Source organism: Amaranthus tricolor, chromosome 11 (assembly GCF_026212465.1).
Source record: "Amaranthus tricolor cultivar Red isolate AtriRed21 chromosome 11, ASM2621246v1, whole genome shotgun sequence".
In the NCBI taxonomy this organism is placed as follows: Eukaryota; Viridiplantae; Streptophyta; class Magnoliopsida; order Caryophyllales; family Amaranthaceae; genus Amaranthus; species Amaranthus tricolor.
In genome coordinates, this window is record NC_080057.1 from 25,308,330 (window position 1) to 25,325,861 (window position 17,532).

The 17,532-nt window shown below is 33.4% G+C and overlaps 3 protein-coding genes across 11 annotated transcripts; all 3 read right to left on the reverse strand.

The window, feature by feature from the left end:
• Window positions 1–767: 767 nt before the first annotated feature.
• Window positions 768–6,864, reverse strand: LOC130827564 (aspartic proteinase 36-like). 3 transcript variants are annotated; one of them, XM_057693320.1, is made up of 10 exons: window positions 6,447–6,864; window positions 5,534–5,648; window positions 4,908–5,158; window positions 4,285–4,512; window positions 3,979–4,141; window positions 3,590–3,666; window positions 3,392–3,488; window positions 2,877–2,943; window positions 2,018–2,089; window positions 768–1,256 (listed from the first exon to the last, which is right to left on the reverse strand). In XM_057693320.1, exons 1-10 carry the CDS (start codon window positions 6,692–6,694, stop codon window positions 1,096–1,098), a joined length of 1,479 nt encoding a protein of 492 aa, XP_057549303.1. In that variant the 5' UTR covers window positions 6,695–6,864; the 3' UTR covers window positions 768–1,095. The 3 variants fall into 3 exon arrangements, with proteins under 3 accessions (XP_057549303.1, XP_057549302.1, XP_057549305.1); XM_057693319.1 differs by having other exon boundaries at window positions 5,534–5,663; XM_057693322.1 differs by having other exon boundaries at window positions 5,534–5,667; window positions 6,447–6,585.
• Window positions 6,865–7,654: 790 nt separating this feature from the next.
• LOC130826809 (tRNA-splicing endonuclease subunit Sen2-1-like) lies at window positions 7,655–15,696 on the reverse strand. 7 transcript variants are annotated; one of them, XM_057692401.1, is made up of 5 exons: window positions 14,981–15,696; window positions 12,582–12,810; window positions 10,128–10,221; window positions 8,745–8,910; window positions 7,655–8,655 (listed from the first exon to the last, which is right to left on the reverse strand). In XM_057692401.1, the coding sequence occupies exon 5, from the start codon at window positions 8,544–8,546 to the stop codon at window positions 7,806–7,808; it is 741 nt and encodes a 246-aa protein (XP_057548384.1). In that variant the 5' UTR covers window positions 8,547–8,655; window positions 8,745–8,910; window positions 10,128–10,221; window positions 12,582–12,810; window positions 14,981–15,696; the 3' UTR covers window positions 7,655–7,805. The 7 variants fall into 7 exon arrangements, with proteins under 7 accessions (XP_057548384.1, XP_057548385.1, XP_057548382.1 ...); XM_057692402.1 differs by lacking the exon at window positions 12,582–12,810; XM_057692399.1 differs by lacking the exon at window positions 10,128–10,221.
• A 959-nt stretch (window positions 15,697–16,655) lies between these two features.
• LOC130826810 (uncharacterized) lies at window positions 16,656–17,532 on the reverse strand. The gene has a single exon (XM_057692404.1). The coding sequence runs from the start codon at window positions 17,439–17,441 to the stop codon at window positions 16,986–16,988; it is 456 nt and encodes a 151-aa protein (XP_057548387.1). The 5' UTR covers window positions 17,442–17,532; the 3' UTR covers window positions 16,656–16,985.

Below are 17,532 nucleotides of genomic sequence, written 5' to 3' on the forward strand. Positions count from 1 at the left end.
TGTATTTTATTACTAATCTATAAGTTAAAACATAGTTAAGTGGGATCTTGTTTGATTCATCTTAATGTAAAGATTATTTATATCAACTTTCTATAATTTTTAATTACGTACAATTAGAGATATTATGGATTGAATAAGTACATTGGATAAAGTACGTAAAGCAAATAGAACATTAGTAGTGAATTTGAAGGAGTATCTTTAATTTAAAATGATAAAAAAATTCTAAAAAATTAATACTATGAAAATATGCATCAAGACGAATCAAATAAGATCCTACTTGGCTATGTTTTACATTATACATAGGAAAATATATGCCGAACAAGACCAATTGATGAATAGTAATTACTATAAAAACTATAGCAACTATTAAATTTCAAAGGAAGTATGTAATCATCAGAGATTTGGTATTATAGATTGTTGTTTATTCTTGTAAAGTTGTCTAGCCATTATCAATGATTTTATAAGGAACATTGAAGAATTGACAATGTTTACTAATTTTAAAGGGTAACATGGTTAGCTTTTACATATTTCTAATTTAAATGATGAACAAAATTACCATTAATATTGTTACAATTGCTCCACATGTCATAAGAAAACTTTGTAACACAAATTCATGTGAGAGGCGGTCTCTTTAAGAGACCATCTCTAATTGATCAGCTTATTATCAGTTTTGTTTAATTAAGTTTTAATGGGTTGTGCCTGAGACACGTCTCTCAAGGAGGCGATCTCTCAGGAGAAAAACTAAACTTGTAATAGTTGCAAAATCATTGCACTTGTAATTTGCCTTTTTTTTCTTCAAAAAGTAAACAAAAATGTTCATTTCCTCTTATAGGGACTAATAATCTACAATACCTGCCATACAAATTTGAGTACTACACTAGCACTACATGAATAATGTACATCAGGAACAGTTTCAGACTCCAAACTGGTGACTCGCCCTCCAAGCAAAATGAAACTCAGCTTCCAACAGATCGAAATTTCGTACGAGATTTACGAAACGAACATAAAAAAAATCGAAGGCCTTGCCAATCAACCGTGATACGGATTCATGAAGTGAAAATTGGGCTTGGGTATTAGTTCGAATCAGAAGGTTAGCTACATGATCAGAAACGTTATAATCTGTGCAATAAGCGCCTTAAAGAGAACAGGTACGACTCCAACGAGAACATTTTTGGACAAGCTGCTCATACTTGGCTGTCTGGCATTAATGAACTCATCCCTACCAAATGTAATCGAGACGTTGACAGACATTGAACCTGAAAAACAAAAAAGATAATCAACACACCGGTGAGCCATGGAGGAAGCATATTGGTCGTCTCACGTCATTTTCGGATGACAAGACATTTAAATTGAGCATAATATGGAAGAAATCAAAACATGTGGATCATATTGCAGTTCATATTCGATTAGTTGCTCGGTTTTTTAAGATGCACTATATTCCCTTTGGGAATTCGGGAATTTCTCAGATGAGTGAACCAATTCTATGGTATATTTTCCATTATCAAGTTGGCTGGCGGATTGAGACCAATGTAATCTCGGTTGCTTCATTATCCTCCTCACCATAGTGTAAAAACAAGGCCGCATCGCATCGCGTTGGTTGCATTGTAAAGGATTTTTAAAACAACGAACTGAGAGTTCCCGCGTTGTAAAGGTGTAAAAAAACCGTGTTTTGGTCCATATCACGGAATATCTTTTGGTTTTGACTGATATTTAAACATTGCAATAAACGCATCACTCTCGAAACTGCATCACCGTTTCGTAGATGTAATTGCGACTGTTACAGCATTTTTACTCTATGCTCCTCATTGTAAGGGTATGCCTGTCCTTTGATGGCTCCATTATACCTCTCTTTTTTTGTGTGCCCATGAAAAACAGTGCAATAAAAAGAGAGTTTATTCAACCACATGCCGTTACTCCGATGCTATTAAGTAATTGATCATTGAAAAAAGAAATCCGATCACTTCAAGGTTTGGGTTCAAACTTCTGAATTACCACTTGACGAAGTAGATGAACTTACAATCATAATTAGCCCATCCAATCCTTTGATGTGTTAGATCATAGACAAAGATTTTATCTTTCAAAACAAGATCTGCAGAAACACAAGAAAAACATCACATTGCTACTTTAAATTACACAATTAGCAATTTAGCATGACTATTAATCCCGGATGAAATGCACAAAAAGAGAGTGTAAAGCCGGTATGCGTAATATTGTAGCAGTCAAGAAGTAACATTTTATGATACCCAACACATACATACCTCTGTCCTGTATAATTTGCATCAAAGACAAAATTGTTTTTTAAGAAAAAGGTGGATAATGTTAATAGTTAATAAATGAAGAGAGAGAATGAATTGTGTTGATAAAATTAAAAGAGAGTTAAAATGTATGGATTAGATTAAAAGGAAGTGGTGGGCCATAGTCCAAAAATAGAAATGAAGAAAATTAAATGGGACGGACCAAAATGGAAAATGTTGTAAATTAAATGGGACGGAGGGAGTATATAGAATAGATTAGGGACTACGAGAAAACAAGGGTAACGAAACTACGAAGGTTAGGCCTTTCACATTCTTATCAATCCTTGTACTGTAGCTAATTTCTATGCTCTCAGGCGCATTATTCCAACTTGAATTGCCATTTCAAACCCAAAGAATCGGGCTACAATATCTTTAAAGCTCTTTTTTTGTCGGAGAATCCCCTAGGCAAGAGAGAAGGGGAAATTGATCCTTCCTGTAGTTGGTGAGAATCGAACTCTTGTCACAACTCACAAGGGTGAAATGGAAAGCCTTCAAACAGTAGGCTGACCAATGATTCTCATATCTTTAAGGCTCTTACTCCAACAGAAATTAAACATAAATAGTACCATATAAGTGACAAACCTCCTAAAATGGTAGCTCCTTGGTCTTGAGCTTTCTGAAAACCCATGCACCATAAAACTGCACCATCCTGTTTAAGTAAATGGCACAGATCATAAGAAAATAACATTAACAATAAATTCAACCAAGAAAAAATAGAATTCCATGTGGTGATCCTGCGTTTGTTTTTTCCAAAATGTTTTTAAAAGTCGTGTGGTGACCACGGGCTTCCAATTTTCCATGTGCTAGAAAAAATGTTAAGTTTTTGGTTAAATTAAGTACTTATTTTGAGTGGATTTCGAAATATGTGATTAGTTAGGGCATGTGTTTTTTAAAAAAAGTGTCCTTACGTTGGGTAAAAATAGCATAAAATTAACAAAAAATATACTCTTTTGTCTACCACGTGGAAAAGTTGGAAGGTTAAGCTCATGGACTAAAAAAAGTTTGTCTACCACATGGAAAAGTCGAAAGTTCAAGATTATCACAAAAAATTTCTCAAAAATATATAATTCTAGATACAGTGAAAAATGATGACTGACCACAACGCCCATCTTTAAAAGGTATTCTTCAGGTCTCAACACCATGGATGCACCACCAGCAAAGTTCAAGCTCACAAATGGAAATATATCGCTTAAACTAAAAATAGAAAGCACATTAAATTTAGATTATACCACCCAAACAGCGGAATTTCACAGATAATAGGTCAAGGAATCAGAAGGACACGCGAATAAACACACCTTGTGTAGACCAAGTAACATTGGTATCCTTTGTAATTAAGAGGTTTGGTAGAATGTGACACTGCTACGTCCGTTACCTGCATAGAAATTCAATAATAAAAAAAGTAAAATCCTTTAATCCATTAAAATTCTTGCATTGTCTAATTCAACTCTCAACTGGAAAAACGTGCCACGATCAAGAATTACACCAGATCTATACCATATACTAGACAACCACTCTAAATCGTATCATACTACCAAAACCAAAATCGAGCAAAACTATCTCTACAAGAAGAAAAAAGACGAAGTAAACGAACCATCAAGGGTTATTTTTGAGTTTGAACAACGAAGATAGATTTCAAGTATCTATTTCCATTTTCCAATAATGTCACAAACTCAAATAGACTCACCGCTTTAATAAAAGGGTCATAAGCTTCTTCAATCAAATATGCCAAAGTTGTTCCAGAATCAATGATCGTTCCCTGGTTGTCGGATGCTGTAAATGCTGAATGATCAATTGCCAATAATTGCCCATTGACTGCAATGCTCTGCAGGTCCAAATTATAATGACGCCTGACATTTTTTCATATTTGAGCTTAAGATTTGAGTATGAGGTAGATATTAAATTATAAATGAAAGCTAACAATGGGACAGGAAATCAAATAAATAAAAGAAACCCCACGTAAGATGTTCTTAAAAGAAGAAAAAAAACTTACTGCGATGGAACAAGCGGGCTATACACAATACTCGAGTCCAAAATTTCGCCAAGGACCAGAATACCCCCGCCATTACCCTCTCCTTTCAAACAATGGGAAAAAGCCTGAGGTGTTATCCCTCTAGAGGATAGCTGCGATACAACAGACATGCCTTGCTGACCAAAACCAAAGATCCCGTCAATAGCATGATCTGACTCGGTCAATTGCCCAGATTGATAGGTGCTGCATCTGCACCCAAAAATGCAGCATTTTAAATATTAAATACATTATATATACAAAAGAAAAGTGTATGTCTATAGTCTATACTCTTATATACTTCTATATAATATAGAAAAAAGTCGAAGAATAGTGAACCGGCCCGTTATTGACCCGACCCGCTAATGACATGATAAAATGTGACCCGATCCTTGACCCGTTGAACACCTCTAGAATAGTCCATAACTACACAAGTATAAATAGCATCAAGCAAGAACATAGATTGTAAGAAAAATACAGCATTCTTTCCAAGCAGCTTCAGCAATAAACAAAAATTCTAAGGTTTGCACGTAACCTTCCCCACTTAATCGGGTTTGTTCACATACATTATCCTTGAGGCAAAATAATCAAGACAAATTAACGCTTACCCGAAAACAATAGAAGCAGACGAATTAGCGATCATAGAGTTCCCGATGATCATATCAAAGTACAGCATATCGGATACATAAAACCCTGACGTCCCGCTTCCATCAACATATTGGAACGAGTAACGGCACTGATTAGTGTCAGCAGAACATTGAGACGCTGTTGTTGGAACCATTGTAGTACATATTGGGTCCGAACAAGACACTAAGCTGGCAGTCGAAGAGCCAGCGGTATCATAAAAATTAAGCTCCATCTATTAAACATAAAATAGTAACCATCAATAAAAACAGCAAACAAATATCCAAAAGGGTAATTATTAATAATAAACGAACCTTTGCTTGATCCACTGAAAATATACCCACCTATTATTTATTTTTAAATAAATCCGCCTATTAGGTATATTTGCTAAAAACTCACATTTTATTTATAAACATTTTCAAAGCTACTTTGTAAGTCAAGGATAGAGAATAAACACTAGTTGAGTTTATTTTCAGCAAATATACCGAATAGGTGGATTTATGTAAAAATAAACAATAGTTGGGTTTATTTTCAGCAGATCGAACAAAGGTTGGTTTGTTTTTAACAATTTTCCCTATCCAAAATGTACAACATTGAGCAGAAATATTACCCCAAGGCCACTTGACCGTGGGCAGTCGTTACAAGAATTGCAAGTAACCCATAATATATCACTTCCTGTGTCAATCTGCACATTGTATTCCTTAGGAGGAGTTCCCAATCTCACTCTAGAAAAATACAACCTATCTTAACATTCATAGTTTTAGTAGAATGATCGATGAAAAATACACCGTACTATAAAAAGGTAGTAAAATAGACCAAAATTAAGCTCCTTTTTTGGGCAATAAATACAAGAATAAAGAATGTAATACTGTAAACTTCCCATAATTCAACCATCCATGGCCTTCATTTAATTATAATTTATAGAGTATATAACACATCTGGGTTTCGAGTTTTAACATCTTTTGGTTGGATTAATTCCTATCAAAAGGCAACATAATAAAACGTCATGGGTTCGAGTTTCAGGCCACTCAATTCAAGTGTAATAATTTGATGAAACAACAAAGACTCCCAACTCCAAATTCAACAAAATAAACAAGAAAAGCCCACTAGAAGAAACTCAATAAACCTCAAGAACAAACAACAAAAACCAAAATTAAATCACCCAAAAAATAAACCTATAGAAAAATTCAACCTATCTTAGAGAAATTCCGAAAACCCAGAAAAAAAAAATACATTCATATTATTAGAATGATCAATGCAAAATTACACCATGATAACAAAATGTACTAAATTAGACTTAAATTAAGCTCTTTTTTCACCAATGAATAGAGAAATAAGAATGTCAAATTGTAAACCACCCATGAATCTTTTACTGCAACAACTTATAAGCAGAACAAACCCAAATTGAACAGAAATACCACAGAAAACCCACTAAAAACCCCAAATTCAGCAAAAAAAAAAAACAACAAAAACCAAAAATAAATCACCCAAAAAAAGAATTAAAGTGAAGAAAACATAATTACCCAGCAAAAGAAGGATCAGAAGAGCCTTGAACAGTGAAATCCACAACACCATAGCCAACGCCATTACTCTGCAAGATACGGGCATGACGGGCCGCATCTCGGGCCCGAAGAACGTCCAACTCTACTTTTTCATTAATCGGGAAAGCTCTTTCAAGTTGCAAAATACTCGCCGGGAAACTACTCACCGGAAATACTACGGCGGCGATAATTAGTATAAATGCTGCCGTAGCCGGTGGATGAAGAAGCATCCCAGCCCAGGATGTCTGTCGCAGTTAAAATTTTTCCAAGTCTAGTCTACTTTAGAATAAATGGCGGAAATCACGGCAACTTTTTTACGTTTTTGGGAAGTTGTAACTTTGTAAGATTGTATTGTGTTCTGTGACTCTCTCCCACTTGCTAGTCGTATGTGAAAATTGTTGTGGGGTCAACTCTGGTCTAATTGTAGTCAAAAGACCTCAACTTTCCTTTATTCCGGTCATTGCATCCATTGATTTTAAGTTAGATATTTTGAATCAGTTTAAAAAAAATTTTAAATCACTTTTGAAGTCAGACAAAAGTCGTGTTTGGTTACAAAGTCGGCTAAATGTCAAATTGTAGGGTCTATTTTGAACATCAATCCTATTAAATAATTGTAATGAGAATAATTCGTATTGTAAATTTTCATGAAATGTACCTTATCATTCTCAGGATATAAAACTTTTATCAAACAAAAATTATTCACAATTTTTCATCTTTTAATACCATGAAATTTACAAATCAAAAAGGATGAATGGAGCAGCAAATATTTTAATTTGTTACTTACTAACTCTAAGTAGTAAATATTATGTGCAACTTTACGCATATAAACAAAAAGCGTATAAAATATCATTTAATTTGTCATTTATTATAGTATTATTTTACGCAACACATTGATAATGTTCAATAGCTTCCCCTCCATTCCGTTATATTTTGTATTTGTTACATATTACAAATTAAAGTAAGAGCTTTTGAATGTTGTGAACCTATGTTAAAAGGGAAGGATGTCGGATGAAGTAATGTGTATAAAATATAGAGGAACTTAAGTCGTACTAGGAAATATATATACATGCTCTAATCAATACCCATCCATTCATTACCGACTAAACCGAGTCATATGTATTCGTACCATTTGAGGCAGGTGCGGAACAAAACCCGCAAAATTTACCAACCTACTATCCCTGCTAACGAAGTATGTAACAGATCACAGGGTTTTATATCCAATACAACAGGCAAGGGAGAATGTGAATGAAACAAAATGTCTTGTAATGCCAATTAGAGATTGTTGGCCGTAAAATCTAAATGTTACCAAAAGGTGTGAAGTATACAAATGATAAAAACTCATTATTCAACCTTAGTTTCACTACAAGATTTAGCATCTCTCTTCTTTTCACGAGCTTGCTCCGGTATCCACCTAGAGATCGTACGAGCTTCTATATCATAATCGTTCAAACGTAGTAGAGAGTCGGTCTCGTATACTCTACGCACATGTAGAGCCAACAATGTTTTCGCGACACCACCACAGAGTCGAACTGTGCCGTAGATATCAGACCACAACTTCAATCGTTTACAGGAATTACCATTTCTTTCTGAGAGGACAAGAACAGCATATTCTGAATGGACTAAGGCGGGATGCTGGCGATAAGCAACATAATCAACACCGTATTGTGACCCCGATTTGACTACCCAATTATTCATTCTTAGATGAGAATACGCCTTGAAAAACTCGGGAAACATTTCAACTTTTGAAATCATGAACTGCCACAACTCTTCATGACTCTTCACAATATCATCATCTCCCGCGATTTTTAGACATTTTAGTGTATACGCCAAGTAAAAAGCTTCTTGCAAATTAAGTTCATACCATTCTTTATCCTTTTGGCTGGTTATAATGACCCGACCAAAGCATGCACGGTTCAAAAGCTCAGATTGATCAGTATTGGCTTCAAATAGAACCCGAGATCCAGATATCACTCCCTTGGCCTCTGATGTTTTTAGAGAAGATTGAAGTGCTGAAACAATTTCTGACATGGGTTCTGCAAGGGCTTTGGCTTTTGCATCTTTGCCTTTCCATCTTGCACCCATGAGGCCTCTCTTCACAATGAAGGATTTACTCAAGTGAATCAACAATTTTATTTTTTACCAAGATACGATTCATAGATTGTAATTGTGAACAGACACCCGATTCACAGAACTGCAATTAGAGAAGGTTACTTTAATAACAATAACATTATAGTATCCATAATTGTTTGGAAGAAACAAGACAGGCAACCAGAGCTTTACACTATGTTTTTCTTCCAAATCTTTCTAATGTTGAAAAGATTTGTTTTATTTAAAATGTTAAGAAGTTCCTCCTTTCAATTCCATTCTCTCCATTTCCCTTCCTTGCCCTATTAGTATCCATAATTGCAGCAAAGTTCATAATTTACGCAGAAATTACAGCAAAGTTCTGTTCATAAAACAAATCACGAGTCATCGAAATGTTGAACAAATCTCTATCTTATTCTAAGTTGCTCTATAGTCAATACGATTGTGAATCATAAAAATACCAAACTCGGGCATACTACGCCACATATAACTAAATGATGATTCTATAAATCTTAGGGGGTGTTTGGCACAAGGTAATGGGACTTGTGAGACTTTAAGATGAGACTTAAGTTGAGACTTTGAAGATAAAAAAGTCTCATCCTTTGTTTGTCATGGTAGGCACTTGAAGAAAGATATAAAATAGAAGTCTCAACTCAAATACCTACCCTCCCCCAAGACATTTTTCTTGGGAACTTTCTCCTATTTCAGTCCTATTGACTATTCTCATTTCCTCTAAACAAACAAAGACTTGGACTTATTTTTAAAACAAAGTCCCATTCCCTTCCTCAAATCCCTCGTGCCAAACACCCTAAGAGATTTCAAGAAAATTAGATATATGACATATAAAATACTTCATTCACTTAATGAGACTAATCGGGCATACTACGCCACATGTACCAACTTTTTAAGCTGACTATGGGCTATTTATTAGAGAAAAGTAGAAAAATAGATCAAAAGCTAAAAGTCAATAAAAAGCCAACACAACCAAAAAGCTAATAAAAAAATCATTTATCAAATACATTCTCCAATTTGCACCTTTCACGCTTACCCTAAAGTAATGAGGCTAGTTTGTCATACAACCATCCAAATCTGCCGAGCACTGAATTCTCAATAAATCTCTAAAGCAGACTAGCATATTGTAACAACCCGAAACTAACCATCTAATCATACAAGATTAATTTAAACAAATGCGGAAGTTTAACATTTATATCGGGCTATTACGTTGATAATATGATCAATTACTCAACTAATTATATCATCCACTAGACAACTATTAAGAATTTAAATATCAGAGTTTGAAATAAATTACGTTATAAGAATCATTTGAAATGATTTAAAATATACAAATTTCTGTAGAAAATCCGATAGAGTTCCGTTTGTAAATCGGATAAACCAAAATTTTTCATTTTGACTTAAAATCATTCTGCAAGTTCAAAACCAACATTTCAAAATAACAACCAACCAATGGCACATGCGCTAACCATTTCAAAATCACATCACCTCATATGGTGGTAACTTTTCTCCAATAATCCAAAATAAGTACTAAAATAATTTTAAATAAAGATTTATTTTACTTACATTCTTTTATATGACTGGTTGAGATTACTTTGTTGATTACTAATCTTTATGCTTCAACTACCGTTGACTTCATCAATCTCAATCTTTTCAAAATCTGTCCCCCATCAGGACAGGTTCAAAGAACAAAACCACATAATCAGCTTATGCTGAGTACACATTTGACATAGCTTAAATCTTCTCACAACCCAATCAAAATACCGATTATATATAACATATAGCGGAAAAGAAATCTTATAACTACATTTACACAACATGATTGGATACTGCTTTCTGACTGTACAACGACTCTAACCTTCAGGTAGGTCATGTATCGACATGTAGTATTAGCTAAACAGACTGAGCTAGACACCATTCTATAAATCTGAATACATTTGCAGGTAGAATTTATTAATCATATCAATCATGTCCTACAAAACATTTATTTTTGCAAACACAACACTATATAAATACATTATAACACATTTTCTTTATTCGTTATTTTCTAGTTTTTATAAATCAAATATCTTTCCACTTTCTTTGCCAAAACATTTTCTTTCAAGATTAGAAATCATCATTCAATGGATAGAACTTTCTTTTCTGTTTTCTTTACTAAAACTTTTCCTTTCAAAGTCTTTAAATCATAAATCTATGGAATGGAACGAACTTTCTTTTCCATCGGACTAGCTAGGCCCTTCGGGTAACTATTAGACAAAGATCCCTAGTGTGCACACCCCACAAACGGCCAAACCGTAGCAGAAGATCTAAGTCCGAGGTACTGATCAACGTACCCCTAATTATTAAGTAGTGTCAAGATAATCCCAACAAGGTTCCAATTCCTTGAGACACCACATAGGTAATCCCAACCATTTCAAAACATTAAACTATCTATATCTTTTCTATAACTATTCTATCATTTCAAGGTTTTGAAAAACAAATTTCTATATTAGGAAGAACATCTCCCTGTATTCAAACCAATCCCAACTAAAATGAAATACATACCTTTGTAATTCTATCTTTTCATAACTATTAAAGATTTGAGTAAGAAATCCAACCTTTTCAATTACAGCAAGACGACAATCTCAGTTAAATACGATTTCTTAATGAAGTCGAAATCTTCAATATAAACATATATGTGCTAAGTAGCTACAATGGGTTAGACTTAACTAGCTAATAAGCTTTGCTTAACTTTGGTTTTATGAAAAGACAACTTTTTTATTCAAACATTACCTTAATGCAACTAATCTTATATCTTATTTACTTAAACCACCAATTCCCTTTTATCTCACGCATCTCCTTTACTTGGTTATTAATACAATGTTCTTCAAGACTTCCTTATATTTAATATATAACCAACAATATTATATACATACTCGTAAACAAAAATGATACTTGAGAGCAATGTAGACATAAGCTTTATTTAATTTGGTCACTTTAACACATGATTTGTACTCATTTCTACAACTTAACTTAATTTTAACCATATAACTTAACTTTAGAGTTTACTTCACAATACTAACTGATAATCAATTCATTGTTCAAACTAAATAAAGCCAACTCATATCCGAACAAACAAATAATTTGTACTTCCAAACTAGCCACCCCAACCGTTATCTTAACTTACCAATTTAATCACCTAATGCTTAACTGACAAAAGTTTATACATAACTCAACTAAACAAATCAACTCATGACCTCAACTAACGAAATCAACCCATAAAATCTAACCAGAAAATGCTAACCGTCATAGACACAATAAACCAATTCATAGTACTTGATTCATACTTATTTATTTGATCTTCAATCCTTATCCATATTAAATCTAACTGCAACTCTTCCGCTTCTTAAACAATTACAAGTACATTCAACTTTTGTTCATAATTCCATTTCTAATCAACTCATTTGTCAATATCTCTTAGATTATACCCGATTCAACGTTATTCTTCTATAGACCGACAACGAGTACTTCTATACTTAAATATATAACCGTTTCAAGGTAAACACGTAAAAGCACAATGCATAAAAAATCCATTAAACATTGAACAAAACTCTATGATTAGCTCTTATCATGAACACATATATTTTATTCCCCATTTCTTTTAACATTTTCAAACAAAACCTAAACTAAAGTATGACTAACTAAAATCTCAACTTTCAATAACAGTCATCTATTTCTAGTTTAATGCCAACAATATCAAACTTCAAACAATTTACAATAATTTTTATCTACACATACAAACTAAATTCAATAAAGTTTATCTTTGTGGGTATTCCTCAAATATCAATCTCTCCACTTTAGATTCAATATACCAATTGCTAATTAAAGTCATGTTTTCATCTTCAATTTAAGCAATTAATACCCAACAATTACTAATTGACCTAATTTCTATAATTTCTACATGATTCAAATATAAAACATAAAATTTCACTAATTAAAAATTTAAATCAAGCAATTGAATTTGTTTGAGTGGGAGTGTACCTTAAGAATACAATCCTTCAATTTTTATGGCAAATTTCTTCACATCCTCTTCTTTCCTTCATTTTTATTAATGGAGAACAGGATTAACAATTGCGTGAAGGTGAGTAAGGCCGGCCATGGCTAGGGATGACTCACGTTAGCAGCAGCGGGTCAAATTTGGCGGTTCAGATAAGGGTGGTATAGCTGAGTGTTGGTCGAATTTTCATCAGGAAGAAGATGAAGTTTTGCTCTCCATTTTCAAAGATAAACGTTAAAGAATAAAGTTAGATGATAAGGAAATAGGAAAATGGGAAGGGTTTCACGAGAAGGCTTTTCCTTACTTTTTTTTTTTTTTTTTTTTCTTTTCCCTTCTTTTTTTTTATTATATATTTTATAGCTTTATAAATAAATACAATATGGCTTTAGTAAAGTAATTCAAAAATAAGCATTTATTCAATCTAATAGTGTAAATATTAAATTAAATCTTAAAAAAAAAAAAATTTAGAGGTTATTATTATTTTTTAATTATAATAATCTTATTTTAAAACGATAATTAAAGAGTTTAAAATCATATGTGTTACACATATGTCTTCAATTCAGCAATTAAATCACCACAAAATCAACCCTGAAACAATTACGTACTACGCTTTCTAAAACCAAACAGATTCAGCCAAAAGTTGGACTCTAAACATCATAAAACATGGATTTGAACATCTCATCAATCTACATTTTGATTCCAGTGCCATTTGAGTTTCAAAAAACATATATTATTGCAAGAATTTTGACAAAACCAACCAACATTGCAGCGGGGTTTATCTCTCTCTCTCTCTCCTTCGCAGTCGGAAGCAGCCTAACCCTAATATGGTGAAACGCACAATATCCGGCGATTGACTTTCAACCTAAAACCTGTTGTCAGAGCTGCTTAACAATGATGAAAAGCCCTAATTAACCTAATTTTTTAAAAGGCAAACTAAGGAGTACATACAGGATTGGCCGATTGGGGACAGAGGAATGGGGAAAAAGAGCTAAAGAAGAGAAATAGATGATTTATTACCTGATAGTTCAGATTGAAAGAATAGAACTAGAAAAAGAGAAGGCTAAAGAGTGAAGGGCAAGGCTGTGACACCGACCGCTACGCGCCGTGCCTACCGCCTACCAGTGGCGGATCCAAGGTTTAAAGTTCCCTGGAGCACCAACGAATGAACGAAATTTCGACAGAACTTCGTTTGTATAATTAACAACTAAAATATTTTTTGTTTCGGCAAATTAATATAAAAAGGTAACGAACTAACTACAAATGTTCAAATTTAAATATTTTTTGTTTCAGCAATTTAAAATTAAATGTTCTAATCTCGTTCGACATTTAATTTTAGCTTTTACATCTTGCTTAAACAAAGCAGTTAAGATTGAACTATTTTGATTCTTAAAATCTTCAAGTCTTTTCATTGCTATTCGATGAGCACTCATATTTGCACCAACATGTACATCAAAAGACTCCGACCTTTTCCAATTACGAAATCCATCCATCACAAAAGAATCTTGTCCAACATTATCATCCTTGAATAAATAAGGAGCAAAACAAAAAGCTGCATCTTTCTCAACACTATACTCAAGCCATGTTTTGTATTTATCAAACCATTTTGGATTAAATCTACGGTTTTTTGTCCCAAACTTTGTCAATTTAAATTCATGTTTATAAGGTTGACAAAGATCTCTTGAACAAAATTCTCTTCTAACAATATCTCGGTCACTTGGGTGAAATTGAGACACTCTTCTCCTTTTTCCGGGGTCTTGACGAAGATTCAAAACATCAAAGGAAGTTAATCTTTCTTCATATGTTGGGGTTGGGGTTTTCAAATTTGAATTAGTTTCAATAGTTTCACTTTTTTTCTCTTCATCTTGAGAAGAAGGAATAGATGATAGAGTAGGAGTAGGATTATTTGATTGTGCTTGTGCTTGTGCTTGTGCTTGACTTTCTTGAGTTGGATTAAACTTTTCCCCACTTTCTTTTCTAAAATGTTTTGCAAAAATAGAAGCAATATTCTCTTGTTTTCTCTTCATTATTTTGATTTTTGAATTCTAGCAAGAAGATTAATATACATAGTCAACATAGAACACATTAACAAATATTCAATATTTCTTATTCAAAGAGGATATACAAAAAAATCAAGAACAACATTTCAACTTTTCAAAATTCAAATTACAAACACATTAACAATTTAACATTAACAAATTTTCAATCACTCAAACAACATAAACAAAAAAAATCAAGAAACAATATTCTAACAAAATTCAAAAATCAAGATTTAAAAATAAATGTTAAAACAACAAGTCAACAAGATTAAGAATTTAAGATTAACACTAAGATTAAAGATTAGAACAAGATTAATATTAGGATTTAGGATAAAGATTGAAAATACCTTAAACAAAATCAAAATTTTCGATTTTTAGGGATTAGGGTTTGAAAACCTTCGACTCTTCGAGTTCGACTGTGTTCGAATCGAGGCTTCGAGCAACCCACAGCAGCACCGACAACGTCAAAGCACCAGGCAGCAGCGGCGGAAGGCGTCTGTGATGGAGCAGCAGCCGGCGGTCGCGTGGTGCGGGAGTGCGGCAGCGGCAGTGGAGGAAGAGTGTGTGTAGAGTTTTTAGTCTTAGAGTGAGAGAGAGCTGAGAGCCAGAGAGGGAGTTAATGAGTAATACAAGGCGCACCCCTGTTTTCGAATTTTTTTTTTTTTTAAAAAAATATTCACGTGGGGCACGTTACCGAGGGGCCCGTACGTAGATCCGCCACTGCCGCCTACCGTCTGCGACTGCGGAACTGCCGTGCCGAAAGATACAATTGCTCTGAGTCCGGCTGTCGGCTGCCGGCTTCCGGTTGCCGTTTAGGTTATATTATTATTATGAATTCATTCACAATTGTTTGTCTCTTTTTGCTGAGTGTTGAATGATGATTGATGACGCCTACAATAAAATAAAAAAGTGTGGGACCCCGCCGTGTTTTCACCACCCTAAAAGCGTGGATAACATCATATACCTATATTTTTTGAGTTGGAAAAATGTATCATGAGAGTAAATGTTATAAGCAAATTTAAAGAGAAAGATAAAATACGTACTATTTCTATTATATATAAGGCATAAGTCACAACTCGATTGTTTTATGTGGAAATAGAGTACTCATAGAAAATATAGTTGTTTTTACATATTTTGGATGATTAATTTGATTCAGTTTATATTTGAATTGATGAAATTTTAAGTTTGAATAAAAGTTATACATTGTCTAAGTTAGTCATGTTTAAACATTGTAGCTTATTTATCACAATTAGTTATTGTTTACGCGTTGGATTGAGTTCAATTGAAAATCAAGTCAAATTAAGATAAAATAATTAAAAATTAAATTTTGTCTCAGTTGAAAAATAAATATCACTTTTTCAGATAAGATCTTAGATTCGATTTTCGCTTAGCCTCCCTTTTCCTCGGCGTACCATTTAATAAAAGAAAGGGTTCAAAGAGAATTGTAGGACATTTAATTCAAATCGTGTTTCAGTCAATAGTTAGGTCTATGAATCATCATTTTACTATCGATTAATTTAACTAATTAAGCCTAAGATCAAATCAAATATATGTCAGTTAAAGCTTTTGGCTTATATTGTAATTTGTAATACATAAGGCCTGTTCGACAAAAAGTCAAAACTGTTAGTCAGTCTGATCAGTTAAAAGTATATACTATAAACTTTTGTGTGTTGATCACACTAATCTGCATATCGAAAAACAACATAATAATTAACAATGAGATTATAGACTGACATAGTAATTAAAAGCTTTCTTTTCATCTTTGTTACAAAAATTTAATTCTCAACAAATAAAAATCAACCACTATAAAAAAATTTCACCTGTAATACAATTTTCCTCCTACCTTCAAACTTGTTACAAAATTATACTTAGTTTGAATTTTGAAAACAATTTAAAAAATCATATCAAATTTATGAGAGAAAAATCTACAATATATTTTAATTATGAGATGTGATTATTATATGTCTATAGCTTTTGCTTTATACCACACATATATATTTCTAAATTCTCTAATCACTAAAGTTTTCCACTTTTAGTGCACATATTTATTTGATGATGGAACAACATCTTCATCATTACATTGACAAATTATGCAATACAACATCCACGCTTCACCTTTCACATTCATTATGTAATTCAAAAAGCTTAAACATACTACTATTAAATTAATTAGTTAAAATATACTCATACTAGTCTTTTGATTAATTCTATCACCTAAAACATTTTAAAGAAATTAATAATCTTCTGTTTCTTTGAATTTGCTATATATAATCCAAAACAAAATGAGAACTTATTGAATATAATGTAGCAAATTCAAAGAAACAGAAACGGTTATACTTAAGGAAATTAGCTTTAGCCATGATTTGAAGGACTTCCACCACCTCCACCACTTCCTCCTTGATATCCCCCAGCTCCCGACCCATATGCACTCGCCCCACCTCCTCCAGACCCATATCCATATCCGGATCCATACCCATATCCAGACCCTGATCCAGACCCAAATCCAAACCCATAACCCCTAGCAAACCCACTAGGGGTATGGCTTGACCCATATCCATAACCCCAACCACTTCTAGGCCCAGCTCCCCATCCCCATCCATAGTCCCAATTAGGCCCATGGCCCCAGCCCTCAGAGCCCATTTGGGAGCCCATACTATCTTGGTTAGTAGTTGATGCTTCTTTTCCTAGGGTTGTTTCCTTTTTTGGATTTCCTTGGCCTTCATTGAATCCATGGGGACGAGCTAAAGATGTGGTTACTAGCATGTGTAACATCATTATTAAGAAGAATATGGTTTTATGATGATACATTTTGCATATAATTAAAACTATTATTTTTGTTGTTATGGGAGTGTTTTTAGGGTTATAATGGTTAAATATAAATGGATAAACTAATGTGAGG

Coding starts and splice junctions, on each gene's coding strand:
- LOC130827564 (XM_057693319.1), bottom strand. CDS start 6,694: ATGCTTCTTCATCCACCGGCTACGGCAGCATTTATACTAATTATCGCC. Junction 5,159..5,533: donor CACGGTCAAGTGGCCTTGGG/GTAATATTTCTG, acceptor TATGTTTAATAG/ATGGAGCTTAATTTTTATGA. Junction 4,513..4,907: donor TCTGCTTCTATTGTTTTCGG/GTAAGCGTTAAT, acceptor TTTTGGGTGCAG/ATGCAGCACCTATCAATCTG.
- LOC130826809 (XM_057692397.1), bottom strand. CDS start 8,546: ATGGGTGCAAGATGGAAAGGCAAAGATGCAAAAGCCAAAGCCCTTGCA.
- LOC130826810 (XM_057692404.1), bottom strand. CDS start 17,441: ATGTATCATCATAAAACCATATTCTTCTTAATAATGATGTTACACATG.